The following is a 15102-nucleotide window of genomic DNA, read 5'->3' on the forward strand; positions in this document are numbered from 1 at the left end:
CAAGCACTGACTTAAAACTAATGGAAGGAAAGAAGTTCTGTATAATTTGAATTTGATCTTTATGGTGTTGGTATATATTCAAATGAAATGGTCAGTATTTGTTAGAACCCTTTGTGCTACAGTATGTATTGATAGATGAGCATAATGGCTCCATGGTTTGAATTCACAATATATATTTACAGGGTGGTGTTATATCAAAGGTCTGTGTTACTGTCAGCAAAGATTTGTACAGTCCACTGTCTGTTGATGTGTATAATTAATGTAATCGATTTTCAAAGGAATTTCGGGTTAATGCCTAAGTCTTCAAGAATTTTGGAGGCCTAAATTCACATCTTCCATAGAACGCTGTGAAATGGGGTTGGGTCTCCTAATGTCTGGAACAGGATGGGAGACAACCCTGTTCCCCTAGAGGTTAACCGTCACATGAGAGGAGGGTGGTGGAATCTCAAAGACTATCTGGGACCAGTACTGGGTGGGGGACAGATGACCGTTCTTAAATAGGTGGAAATGATTAAGGAAGTAGTGATGACGTGCATTGAATAAGTTATTGCTGGATATTTCCCATATGAGTTACGTTAATAAAGTTGTGGCCTAATTAAACCGCATCGCTGGCATCTTATCTCTCTTCTTGCATGTCTGGGACAAAGATTTGATAGACCTTTTTTTATGATACAAACCGTCTAAATACTTACTTAAATCCATAAATATGTAGCGCAAAATCTTCAGATATGAATACTTCGATTTTTTTGCTACTAAAAGTAGTTAAATCACCTATGTTCAAAGAAAATTATTGTAAAATTAGAGATTTAGTTAATGATCAAGCTTTCTTAGCATGCCCTTCTGCTATACGGAGGCATTTCAAAGACAAAGCATAGCGAGTTCAAGAATAGTTTTAACCCTGTTAAACTTCTTGTGATCTTGTCAGATAACTTGCATTATTAGAAGAGGTTATGGTTTGCTTACTTTCTTTGTTGACTATAGCAAACAAATAACATGGATCTGCTAAGTGCCTCTTTGTTCCCTAGGTTTGTACCATCAGATGAAAAGAAAAAACAAGGCTGTCAACGAGAAAATGAAACTTTAATACAGAGAAGGAAGGACCAGATGCAGCCTGGGGGCACAACAGTCAGCGTTACTGTACCTTATCGAGTGGTAGACCAGCCTCTGAAACTTATGCCACAAGATTGGTAAAGCAGAACTGCTTTTTTGAATTATTTTTTTACACGTTTAGTTCTCTTTTTCAGAACAAGAACACAGATCTTGAAATGAGCTAATAAAATAACTCCAAGCTAATTGGTGCATAAAACATTAACAAATGTGTGTAGAAATGGCTGGATAGCAATTATATAGGAACTTGTTCCTTTCAGGTTATGATCTTTCAATGATATAAACAATATTCCTGGCTTATCCCATATTTTTTGTTTGAAACCCTCCAGGAGTATGAAAGTATCACTCCAATTGTTCAGGATCAGAGCTACTGTATTACTTAATTTACTCAAACATGTTGCATCTCTGAAAGAAAAATCCTTGTCTATAGCCAATCTTTCTGAATTTTATTTGGAAGGGAAAATGTTGGGGCCTTATACTTCTGACTCTAAATTTAAAAAAAAAAAAAAGAAGAAGAAGAAGCTGGAAACAGATTGCATCAGCTTTAAGCTAATGTGCATAATGGTCAGAAACAATGACATAGGCTTCAAGATGGAGCTCTGTGAAGGGGGAGAGCCAGTCAAGGGGGATCTTTTTGCAAATGTGTCATAGGTTTGTTTGTTTAACCTGCAGACCCGTTTGTGAGGGCCTGTAAAAAGATGAAACAGTATCTGTCAGTACTTTTACACTCCAGGAGGGTTTGTAAAAAGACAACCCTTTAGTATTGATTAATCAAATAACCAATATTCTTTCTTTATCCTCCCAGTTTAAGAATATTTAAGGCATGTACAAGACCTAGTGGTCTGTAACATTCAAAGCAGGCTGTTAAAAGGAAATAAGATCTAACACTCCAGATAATTAGGCATTCTCTGTTGGGAGCAGCAGGCAAATAGAAAACAATAATAGCTGCTGAAGTACCAAAAGGCAGCTTGCATCTTCAGTGGACCGTAAACATTTTTGACAAAGGTAAAGCCGTCTTCATGATTGATTTCCCAGAGTGGAATCAGTGATAGGGAATTAATGTTAAAGTTTTATTGTTTCAACTTTGTAACAGCTAATGTGAGAAATGTTTTTTAAGTGTATAGCCTTGTGTTTTTATCATTTCAGAGACCTGATTATTTTTCTTCATTGGGGTTTTGAAATCCTTACAATAATGTACATTTATAAATAAACCCATAATCTAATTCCTAATGTGGTCGTGCTTAGAGACCTCAGCCCTATTGCTGTACAAATGTATAGCAAAGAGACAATACCTGTCCCAAAGAACTTGCTGTTTGTGAACTTTATCTTCTGTATTAACAGTGAATAGATTTTTCTTAGACTACAAGTGGTAGTTGCATATACTCATTAAAAGTGCACTTTGAAAATGTAGGTTAAATTGTTGCAGCTGTCTCTCCTGTTGCAATGAGCTTTTTGTATTAAAGTTTAAAGTATGTGCTGAATAAGCATTTTTAAATTGCTACATCTCCTTTAGTTTACAATACAATTCATAGGGGATTTTCTTTTAAATTCCAAAGCATTTTAAAGAAACCCTAAACAGTAATCTCAAGAAATGAACAGGATTTGCTTTCTGATAAATACAAAATTTGAAATTGAGCTGCATACAACAAAAAGCAGACATGAAGTCCAGAAATATTACATACAAAAATAGTGTGTTAATGCTGAAGAGACTTGCATGTGGAAAAAGCAGCTGTTTTGGAAGTACAGCAGTCATTAATGTGCTATAACAGTGACATTATAAAGAGAAACTATGTTAATGTACGATGCTTTCCTCACAGTAGTGTTGACAGCAACCTGTCTCATATAAATAATTGAGATTTTTTTTTCCTTTTAGGAATTTACAGTGACTAAAAGCTTAAGTCCTTTAATGTGTGTGTCTCCTTCTCCTTTATTTATAGGGACCGTGTAGTCGCGGTGTTTGTTCAGGGTCCTGCTTGGCAGTTCAAAGGCTGGCCATGGCTATTGCCTGATGGATCCCCTGTTGATATTTTTGCAAAAAGTAAGCTTCTAGTTACAGATAAATGCTCTTACATGTTTTTATCATCAGTGCATACTTACCAATAGTTCAGGTTTGGCTGGGAGTGTTATGGGATTTGGATGTGGTAGGGAGCTAGTGCCTTGGCACCATTGGCAAGTATAGCTCTTGCTCTCTGCAGCTCTCTCTCCTCCAGGAAATGAACTCGCATGCTGGCTTCTTCCACACCTCTTCAGGAAAACAAGTTTTTCAGAAAGGTAGATTTCTTGAAGATGAGGGAGCTGTTGCTACAGAGCAGTTGGCTTCTGTTCCACTTCTGGGAGACCCCTGAGTGGCTCAAACCTCTCTGGTTTCTCTTTACCCCCAGAAACACTGATAACATGTTCACTAAGTCTGAGCTCCGAATCTTCCTTGAGAAGGTGGTTTGCTGTTACAGAACTGCTCCTCCTCCTAGCCTTCACCCAGGCAGGGACCACTGAGGGTCACCAGATGTCCTGATTTTATAGGGAGAGTCCTGATTTTGGGGTCTTTTTTTAATATAGCCTTCTATTACCCTCCATCCCCATCCCGATTTTTCACATTTGCTGTCTGGTCATCCTAGGACCATCAGACAACTTCTCTTTTCATTTACTCCAAGACAGCCCAGCAACATCCCTCCACCCCAACCCAGCAACTCCTAGAAATCTTGCTGCTTCATGAAGTTCACAGTCCTCACCAGTTGTTTCTGAAATAGCAAGTGCACAAGTTTGCATTTTTTCCGTTCTGACAAACGCCCTAAAATGTAGAGCATTCCAGGGTTACAACCTCTCTCTCCCGTCCCCCCCCAGATTCCAGTACTTGTCATGGATGGGTTAAGTCTGTTTGTATTTTGCTATGTGTATTTTATAAACACAGCATTTGTATAAAATAAGATGTCTTCCTAAAACTTTAAGCTCTGACATAGGTAAAGCTACTTCTCAGATACAAGCTAGATGAAAGGCAGTTAGTCTGCTGATATTTGATCGTAGCAGGCCCTGGATTTAGACCTCTGTGCGACCAGGAATTTGCCTAGTGTGGCTTGAGGCCAGTGCTGTTCGCTTACATGGGCAAGCACAAACGGATGCTTGCTCTTCTGATTGCGACATGTGGAGCAACATCGAAGGAAACTCCAGGCCTCTACTGCTTCTGATCTGTACTCCCATCCCACTCCCTGCTGCTGTTGCAGGTGGATTGAGTGATTTAAATCTGCAGTGGCAAACCTCAATTTAAATCCGTTTTAATCAGCATTTTCATTTATACTTCAGTTATTTTCTACAGAAAGATGCATTCTCATTCGCTGATATAATTGTTAAAACACGTTGATTTACATCTAAAAACAGCCTTTACACTAGATTTGGTACGTCGTCTTGGTACCTGGGAGGGAACACTATAACTATATATTTTTATTTAAGCAATTATATAGCCTAATATTTTCAGATGCTTAACAACTGTGTTTTTAGTATGTTAGAAAGTGGTGAATGATGATTTACTACTTTACTACTGGATAATTAACTCTTTGCTCATGATTTGTGTCAAATTGCATTAGAATGGTAGCTGGAGTTTAATTAAACACACAAACAGCATACTTATTTATTTTATTTAAATGTTTTAAGAGATTATAAATTTAGGCCTTAAGAGATTTTGTATTAAATTCGTATTTCATTTTAAACAGGTTTATTTGTAAAAAGAAACGCTTACTATAATTTAAACAACAATCAAAAAATCATTGATTTATATCCACCCTGCGTTGTTGCTACAGCCTTCAGGGTGAGAATCCTCTTCCTCTTCACCCCTAAACACACACACACTCAGTCTTGCCCTGTGTTTTCTGAGCTATAGTTAAAAATCCCTAGATCCTGCTACCACAGCCCTAGTCGAGGCAAGAAGAGAGTAGTGAGTTGGTGGAAGAGAAATGAGGGAGAGGATGCTAGTTGAGAAAAAGAAACAAGACTGAGGGAGAGGAATGAGAGTTGAGAACATGAAGGGCGCTCATTATGGAGAAAGGAAAGCGTGAAAGCGAAAAAAGTGACAAGTTAACAGTAGGCACTGAAAATGAAAGAGGAAAAGGAATAACTCAGTAAGCTACGCCAGAAAACGTCCCTGGCCCGAAGAGTTTAGTCTGAAGGCACAAACTAAGACAGGTTTGTGAGAGTACAACATACAGTGTGTTGTCTGTCTGTCTGTCTGTCTGTCTGTCTAAGATACATACATGTGTTCAGATTGAAAGGGGAATGTGATTACTTTTCTCCCGGCTCATAAAAGTACTTCTGAAAAGCAAACTTTTTTTTAACCTTAGAAATGCACCAGATTGCCTCACATGCCAGATATTTCAAAAATATTTTCCTGAAAAAGAATATATCTAGATCTTCCTACAAGAGCTTTATTCCATCTTCCAAACAAGCTACTTAGTATTTTCTGGGCTATTCAAAAGAGTGAGTGCTGGCTGTTTCTACCTGCTACTCTGGCTCCATTTATCATTTTGCCCTTACACAATCTCTTTAATAGCCTAACTAAATATGATCAGCAGCTTCTGCACCAGTCCATTATCTAACCTGTAATCTGTCAGCATTTACAGAAGCTAAAAGCTGTCAGAGGCAACCTGGCCCACTTCCAGAATGACAATTAACAGAGATTTAAAGCTGGTTAATGTAGATTGAAATTTTGGAAAATAAGAAGTTGATTGCCATAAAATCTAAGCAAATTGATCTACATGCATGTAGTAAATCATGGATTAGACTATACCCAGATCACATCAAACTAGTTTTACTATCTCGGTCACTTTATGCTGGTTAAAATCCTGTAAAGTTTCATGAATGGCTACTAGCCAATACTATACTACAAGCATGGAAAACAACTCAAAAGGCTGCAAACTTAATAAAATGGAATGAAGTAATCTTCAGTGCACGTTATTAGTCTGTGGAACTACCTTCTGCAGGATATTAAGGCAAATATTGTAGCTTAGGCATTTGAGATTGGAGATTTGAACTGAGTAGCATGTACAGTTAAACCTTGTAATTTTATCATGGACCTAGGTTATCAGTTCTCATGTCTAAGAAATCTCCCTTCTCTGCTCCTGTATTCCACAACTACATGTACGGTAGAAGGCGGGGGCTGATGCTTTTCTGAAGGGTCCAACATTCTCCACTGTTGGCAACAAGATAATAGACTAAATGGACCACTGATCCAGTGTAGCATAAGCAGTTTATATGGTCTCAGCTTTTTCTGAATCACAGCCTTTTTATTTTAGTTGTAATTTCAAATAAGAAATCAAATTCTATAAAATCCTCTTGAAAAACCAACAAATGTGAACTGGAAGCACACTGCAGATTCTGAACTGTTAGTTTTGACTTTTTCTATTTGTAGACTATAGATATACTGTATCTAAGTGACTGTGTTACTTTAGTTGCTGTCATATCAAAGTACGCAAAGACTTTATGAAAACCATGTGTCTGTCTATTCGTGTACCTAACCCCCAGTTAAATTAATTCCCTTCTGGGTTGGAGTGCAGCATTTGTTGAACACCAAAGCAAAGTTAGACCATTTAGGACAGGAAATGCATCAGAATATCTTATCAAGTTGAAGTTGCAGGGGTAATTTTAAATATTAAAGACTGGATGTAATATCTAAATTGGAATTTGGCCAAAAGAGACAGGTAACTTCCCTACTATTGCAAAATAATACCATGGAGTGAGTGTGTGTGTGTATTTAATACTATGGTCAGTTCTTAGGTTTTATGTAATCCCCAAGAAACAGCACTTCCAATAGCATAGTGTCTCTTAATGTCATGTTGGTGCATTAGCCAAGTACCAGCTCAGAGGTAAGTGTCCTCCACGTAAACATTAAAAACACTTCCTGCAGCACCTTAGGGTTACCTTGGAGTTCTATTGTAACATTGATTGGGACTGACATAAAATAATTTGAGATCTGATGAAATCACAGCATAAGATACCATTTATACAAATTAATATGTAAACGGTGAATATTATCTTGCTGCTATTATCAGAGTGCTCAATTCATGACAAGAGCCACCCACAGGAATGCTGATACTGAACAGGGTAGCACTATTCAGATCTGTGGCTACCCACAACAACAACAACAGTGTGAGAGCAGTACTCTTCTTTGACAGGATGGAGCAGCAGCTGTAGTACAGAATAAAAGGTCTGGTGGTCACTACTTGTGCATCAATGTAACAAAGTGTTGTAATGGGTCCAAGAGTCTCAGCTCTGATAAACGCTGCATTATGTCTTCAGTAGACGTCAGCAATAAGAAGTGAAGCAAGCCTAGAGAGAAGGCAACAGCCTAGAGAGGGAGGCAGAATCCTACTATATATTTGTGTGGTATTTGAAGTTAAAAACTCAACCTCAGATGTACACACTCAGGCCTGGTCTGCACTGGGAGCGGGGGGATCAATCTAAGTTATGCAACTCCAGCTATGTGAAAAATGTAGCTGAAGTCGATGTACTTAGACCTACTCACCGCAGTGTCTTCGCTGTGGTGAGTCGACTGCTGCCGCTTCCCCGTCTACTCTACCTGCTCCTCTTGCAGTGCTGGAGTACAGGAGTCAACGGGAGAGCGCTCGGGGGTCAATTTATCGTGTCTAGTCTAGACGTGATAAATTGAGCCCCTCTCAATCGATTGCTGCCGTCTGATCTGGCTGGTAGTATAGGTATACCCTAAGACAGAGCAGTTGTAATAAGGGGGGGGAAAGGAGGCGGATCCTGCTTCTGGGAGGGAAATAACGTGAACACAACATAACAAGAATCCTACTACTGGATCTGCATCCTTGTTTTATGTTAATTCTAGCAGGCTACTGAGTAAAGCAATGCTATTTTCATTTCTTTCGATTATTTTATTGACCTCTATAGTGTTCAGAAAATTAATGCTTTTGCACTGAGTCGAAATAACTAGTTCATGTAGGCTAATAGATTTACAGTGCAGAGGATTGTTTATGTAAAATACAAAGTTAAATTTATGCAAACTAAATGTCCGCCTAGTAGTTCACTTTCAAGCAACTCAGGTTGCTGCATAGACATCCATTAAACGATCAAGATGGCTTCAAAAAGGTTTGGTTTACTGATTTACATCTTGGGACAGCTCAGAAATGGCCAAATAGAATGTCAGTTCCCTCCCAAAAATTGCATTTGACTTGAATTCAGCTCAACGAGCTATTTTTCCAAGAATCTGTGTGCATTAAAGCTAGGGACTGCCACCTCACCCATAATCATAGCATTGCTACTATGATATATATAGAGTTGGGTCATGGATCCCATATGTAGACATGGCTGTGTGTCCTTAAATTACGTTTTCTGGTGTGCATTCTTAACTGTGAAGAATTTTTGTTTTGTCCAATGAGGATGATTCTATAATGTAAACTCAGGATTATAATCTAACTGTTGCTTTCTTGCATCCTGTAGTTAAAGCTTTCCATCTCAAGTATGATGAAGTACGTCTAGATCCAAATGTACAGAAATGGGATGTGACAGTATTAGAATTAAGTTATCACAAACGGCACTTGGACAGACCAGTATTCCTACGTTTCTGGGAAACTTTGGACAGGTAAATATGCTGAAAAGCTTTTACTCTGAGTTTTTTGTGGGGAGGGAGAGTAAGGTATCAAGGAAATTGTATATCTTAGAAAGATCCAAGCTATAGCTTGGAGACAAAATACTGCTTGCTATTCATGATAATGGCGCTGCAAAGCCACCTTAAATGGGCAGAAAAAGTACAGATAGACCGAGGGGGAATAACCAATCTTTCTGGAATGAAAAGTGTCAGTTTAATTCAAAAGAGTGAGACATTAAAGCTGCTACTAAACCATCTACTAATACTAAGTCCATACCTACAGTTTTTTCATAATGTAAAGAAGGAGCTTGAGGAACAAGTCTTATGAACAATTTCCCATGTGGCAGTTCAATAAACGTTAGGAAAACAGATGAGCCTATTGTATCAATGTGTAAGTTTACTTTGATTTTGATACTGTGATTGTTTAACAGCAAAATACTTAAACAATTAAGGCTGGGATTTTCAAAACTGCCTAAGGCACCTAAATCCCATTGAAGTTAGAATTCAGGCTTCTCTGAAAACCCCAGTGAAATCACTCATTTCCAAACTTTATTCTTGTATCTCCCCATCAGCATTGTCAAGGTTCCTTCCCCACTCTGAACTCTAGGGTACAGATGTGGGGACCTGCATGAAAACCCCCTAAGCTTATTTTTACCAGCTTAGATTAAAACTTCCCCAAGGTACAAACTATTTTACCTTTTGCCCTTGGACTTTATTGATGCCACCACCAAGCGTCTAACAAATATATAACAGGGAAAGAGCCTGCTTGGAAACATCTTTCCCCCCAAAATCCTCCCCAAACCCTACACCTCCCCACACCCTACACGGCTTGATAAAAATCCTCACCAATTTGCATAGGTGAACACAGACCCAAACCCTTGGATCTTAAGAACAATGAAAAAGCAATCAGGTTCTTAGAAGAAGAATTTTAATTGAAGAAAAAGTAAAAGAATCACCTCTGTAAAATCAGGATGGTAAATACCTTACAGGGTAATCGGATTCAAAACATAGAGAATCCCTCTAGGCAAAACCTTAAGTTACAAAAAGACACAAAAACAGGAATATACATTCCATTCAGCAGAACTTACTTTATCAGCCATTTAAACAGAACAGAATCTAACGCATATCTAACTAGATTACTTACTAAGTTCTAAGACTCCATTCCTTTTCTGTTCCCGACAAAAGCATCACACAGACAGAGAGAACCCTTTGTCCCCCCCGCCCCCATGTCCCCCCCCCCCCCCCAGCTTTGAAAGTATCTGGTCTCCTTTTTGGTCAGGTGCCAGCGAGGTTATCCTAGCTTCTTAACCCTTTACAAGTGAAAGGGTTTTTCCTCTGATCAGGAGGGATTTTAAAGGTGTTTACCCTTCCCTTTATATTTATGACAAACATTTTCCAGAAATAACAGCACAGATGTTTCTAAAGGCTTCCCAGAAATGACTGATCAAAGTGAACTTTAGATTCTTTTTCTTATAGTCTTAGAACTTCAGATGTAATTTAATGTCTTCAGTAAGGCATTTGACAGAATCTCACATTACATTCTCATAAGCAAATTACAGAAATGTGCTCCAGATGAAATTACTGGGTACAAATTTGTGGGTACAAAACTATTTGAAAGACTGTACTCAGAGTAATTATCAATGGTGTGCTGTCAAACTGGGGGAACATATCTCTTGGGGTCCCATAGGGGTCTGTCCTGGGTCCAGTACTAGGCAATATTGTCATTAATGACTTGGGTGATGGAGTGGAGTATGCCCATATAATTTGTGGATGACATCAAGGAGGGGAGGGATTGCTTGTACTTCAGAGCACAAGATTAAAATTCAGAACTACTGTGGCAAATTGGAGAATTGGTCTTTGAAATCAACAAGATGAGATTCAGTAAAGATGAATGCAAAGTACTGTTCTTAGAAGAAAAAAATCAAATGTACAATTACAAAATGGGGAATGGCTGGCTAGGCAGTTATACTGATTAAAAGAATTTGGGGGTTAGTGGATCACAAATGGAATATAAGTCAATGTGATGCAGTTGCAAAAAAGGCTAATATCATTCTGGGGTGCATTAACCGGGGTGTTGTAAGAAAGACATGGAAGTGCCACTCTACTTGGCACTAGTGAGGCCTCAGCTGGAGCACTGTATCCAGTTTTGGGCACCACACTGGAGAGAGTACAGAGGAAAGCAACAGAAATGATGAAAGGCTTAGAAAATCTGATTCATGAGGAAGTATTAAACCAAAACGGGGCAAGTTTAGTCTTCAGAAAGAAAAAAAAGATGGGGCGTGGACCTGACAAGTTTTCAAATATGTTAAGGGCTGTTATAAAGAGGATGTGACCAATTGTTCTGTATGTAGGACAAGAAGTAATTGGCTTAATCTACAGCAAGGGAGATTTAGGTTATATATTAGGAAAAACTTTAACTGTAAGGATAACAAAGCTCTGGAATAGGCTTCCAAGAGAAGCTGTGGAATCTGTCATTGGAGGTTTTTAAGAACAGTTTAGATGAACACCTGTAAGCAGGATGGTCTAGGTTTACTTGATCCTGCCTCAGAGGAGGGGACTGGACTAGATGACCTTTCAAGGTCCCTTCCGGCACTCCATTTCTGTGATCTATAAACCAAGCCAGAGTTCCCTAAGAGGAAACATTTGACTGTTCTTCCTTCAGGCATGGGGAACGCAGCATTATACAGAACTTTTATGACTCGTGAAGAATCTTTCTTTTTCTATCTTTTAACATTTGTTAATGGTCTAAGAATTAAGTTTTAAAAGAATTTTACTTTTTTCCCTACTGTGCAGCTTTGTTCCTTGAATGAACACTTTCTATAACTACCAGAAAATGCTGTTAATGCTGTTTTTTGTTAACATTGCAGGTACATGGTAAAACACAAATCCCATTTGAGATTCTGAATCCTCTGGCTACCATTCATTTCCTGAAACGTGATTGAGAAATATGAAAGGTGCTCCAGTTTGGAGACTAAGGCTCTCACTGTATGCATTTGTCAGGAACTTTACAAATGAAGAAAGGATCACAGTTTAATCTTTTATAAGGTCTTGTTTGGATGCTTCGTGCTATGGCAGGTTGATACCTGCTGTTATTACAAGCAAAAGTGTTTTCCTTAAAACTATTTTTTTAATAATGTTAGCCTTCTAGCCTGCAAATCAAATTGTATATTTTGATAGCAGCAGTTTCTTCCCCATTTTGTTAAGTTAGCAAAATTTTTAAACAGTATGTTTTTGTTCCTCATTAGAAAATAGGTGGATCTTCACTGAAGGTTACAGTGTGTGTGTGTGTGTGTGTATGTGTGTGTGTATGTTATGAGGCTTTCAAAATGACTTTGCTTCTGAGTTTAGCTCTGGTTTCCTTTGCTTTATTGTTTCACTTACTGAAAATATTTTGTTGTAAATGGTATTACGTTTTAGTCTATAGGACTTGCAAAACTAGGCAAAGTGACAATTGTTTTGGATAAATCAAAATGTCAACCTGTATATGTACTGTATATTCTGTTTTGTTGAAAAAGGGATGGTGAAAAATCAAGAACCACTTCTTTGGGCTTATAATATTCCAGTTTACCAAATCTTTAAACTTTATTACAAATACATTCAAGTAAAGTTAACACAGAATGTCCATCCTCCATACAGATCCTTTAATTTAAAACTTAGTGTGTATGTGTACACTACCGCCTGTCAAATACTTTATATATGAGAGTCCAAACATTGTATAGACTAAACAATGAATAGAACGGGGGAGAGTTTGCTTTTTTTTTAAGTCACCATACAGAATTAATACTTTTGATGCCAGTACATTAGATAACCTCTTATGTTGTCCCTTGTGACAAAAGTAGCCCAAGCCTTGTCTCCAGGAGTTGCCATTTTCTGATCTGAGCAGCTGGAGCCTTCCAGCAGTACTGCGCTTGTACTCAAAATAAACCTACTCCAGTTACCAAAGAACACATTTGCTTGATCTAGGTTGAGTATAACTAAGGCAAGAAAACACTGGTATTTGTATGAGTTTATGGTAACTACTTACTTTGACATAATATAGTATACCAGTTGATATAATAGAATGATTAAATACTATAACATACATATTATATTTCTGCTCTTAAAATTCTGAACCATGTTTCTTATGCTTTGCATTTGAGGTTTGACAAAAGTAAAATATTCTACGTATTCATTTTTCTTTTGCTTTTATTTCACATTTTATCTTCATTTTTTTAATCTAACTGGCAGCCTAGCTCCTACAGAAGTTTTGGAACCATACTGGCATACCAGGCCTCTGAGGTCCCAATGGCTTTGGTGATAGGTAACATTTTCATCTCAACTGTTCTAAGACTACAATTTTTAAATTTAAAACTACACAAAATAAAAACCTCCCAATTCTCATTTTTTCGTAGCAGATAAAATCCACATCAGTAGTACTAAGAGTGGAGTTTTGAATAGATATCACAAAATCACTGGGAAGAGCAAACAATTCAAGACTGTAAAATAGTTAAATAAAATCCTTTCAGAAAAGTTCCTTTAACTGGTTTAAGTGGTTTGGTCAGATCCAGGTCACTGACTCTCCCACTAAATTTTGTTTCACAGAATTAACCAGAATTTTCCTTTCTTTGTTTCTCTTAACCTTGAGATAAAACTAGGGAACAGTTGTCAGTAGCGCAGCACTTTTACTGTGAAGAAATGATCAATATAATTTGGGGTTTCATACTGCCGAAGTTGTGGGGCATCTAATAGTTCTGTTTCTGCTGCTCAGAAATGGGAAATTTTGTAGAGTTAGTCAGTATTATGTATGTAGGCAATGTACTTAGTTTTTAAAAGACTACTGTAATGGGCAGCAGCCAGTTTTCCCACAAGGTTTTGGTATATACATATACTGCTCACATGCATTATAATTTGCAGATTATACTGTTGTTTTTAAATATGGTACGTCCAATTGACATTTTCTCTTCTCCATCCTCTGTTTGTTGTGTTACGTGTTAAAAGCACATGGTGTTATAGCTCATCAGTCAGTCTCAGACCCTGCAATGCTTGGGCTCAATGTGGCACACTGGAGGACAGCCTGATTCTGATTTCACTTACACTGGTGTACACCCATTGGAGTCAGTGGAGTGATGCAGGTGTGAAACTGACAGGAGAGCAGAATGTGTGAAATCTGTTGGGCGAACTGTACCATTATTTGTGGATTCAAAGCCAGACTTTTAATATTTTGGAATTTTCTATTTGCAAAATAATGTGATTACGGTCTAAAACGTATTTATGAAGGAGATGGCACTTTTAGGTCTCTTCATTCATCACGGTAGTGAGGTATCTATCTAAGTCATTGTGCAACTAGTTGCCTTCACTGGGAGTTGGATCAGGTCCTCACAGAATAGCTCTCCTGGGTCTCTCTCTATGTACATTTATACACACATTATGAAACTACTTGGACTTAAAGTTTAGCCATATAGCATCATTTTACAACAGATCAGGTGTTTGATATCACTTTATGCTTAATTTATCTACAAATTAATGAATTGTAAGGAAAACTGGTACCAGGAACTGGAAGAAGCTGTACTATGTGCCATTTGTTTAGGTGAGCTGCATTCCTACTGGTGAGCAGTTTTAAGAGCTTGCAGTGCTGAGACGTGTACAAATTGTGTAAACTGTATTGAAAATTAAAATGTATAAGTGAGAATGTGAGCTATTTTACTGACTGTCATTTTACTGAAAAGTTAAATGACACAAGCAGTATGGGGTTCAAATATCAAATTGACTGTTTCCTCTCTCTTCTGTGTAGTACTGTTTTAATAATCAAAACTGCTTTGAAATAGCTAAACAAAAACACCTCTACTATCATTGTTTAAAAAGTACTAAAGCAAGATGGAAACTAGCTTACAGTGTGATATTCAGGGTTCCATACTGCCAGGGTTTAAAAAAATGACAGCAATATTATAGCTGCCAATAGGGACCTTTTGAAATACTGATTTATATTAACAATATTACTGCTTTATAATTTATACAAAGTAAGAACTGTCTGTACACTACTTGAGCTTTCTGAATGCTGCAGTGAACAAAGTGGCAGAAGCAGATTTCTTTAGTCAATGCAGAGGTAATTTCTTTTTAAATAGACTTGTATACCTGAAGAAATAACGGATCAGCACCTTCAACTGAATAGGCTTAACTACTATAAAGTTATTGGCAGGGAATTTTTTTTCTATCAAGATAATTCTACAAGGATGTGCTAAAATCCAGTGCTTGAGCTACATGATTTATAGAACTATTCTACAATACTGTAAACTTCTTATTTTTGAATACAGATAAGGAGTAATATGTGGGAAGTGTACTATGTATTAAGTTCATAAGGAGCTGAACCTATGATCAAGGATAATGCGATATATGATGTCAGATAAATGTTTATCTGAACAGCA

The 15102-nt window shown here is 37.6% G+C and overlaps 1 protein-coding gene across 1 annotated transcript in view; it reads left to right on the plus strand.

Moving 5' to 3' along the window:
* The window catches only part of CDC73 (cell division cycle 73), a 163059-nt gene extending 147957 nt beyond the window's left edge, over nt 1-15102 (plus strand). The window contains exons 14-17 of the mRNA XM_084637564.1: nt 1026-1187; nt 3045-3145; nt 8554-8695; nt 11569-15102. Coding sequence (XP_084493690.1) covers nt 1026-1187; nt 3045-3145; nt 8554-8695; nt 11569-11605 — 442 coding nt within the window. The 3' untranslated portion in view covers nt 11606-15102. The remainder of the gene's footprint in view (nt 1-1025; nt 1188-3044; nt 3146-8553; nt 8696-11568) is intronic.

Source organism: Lepidochelys olivacea, assembly GCF_965140295.1.
Source record: "Lepidochelys olivacea isolate rLepOli2 genome assembly, chromosome: 8".
Classification (NCBI taxonomy): Eukaryota; Metazoa; Chordata; order Testudines; family Cheloniidae; genus Lepidochelys; species Lepidochelys olivacea.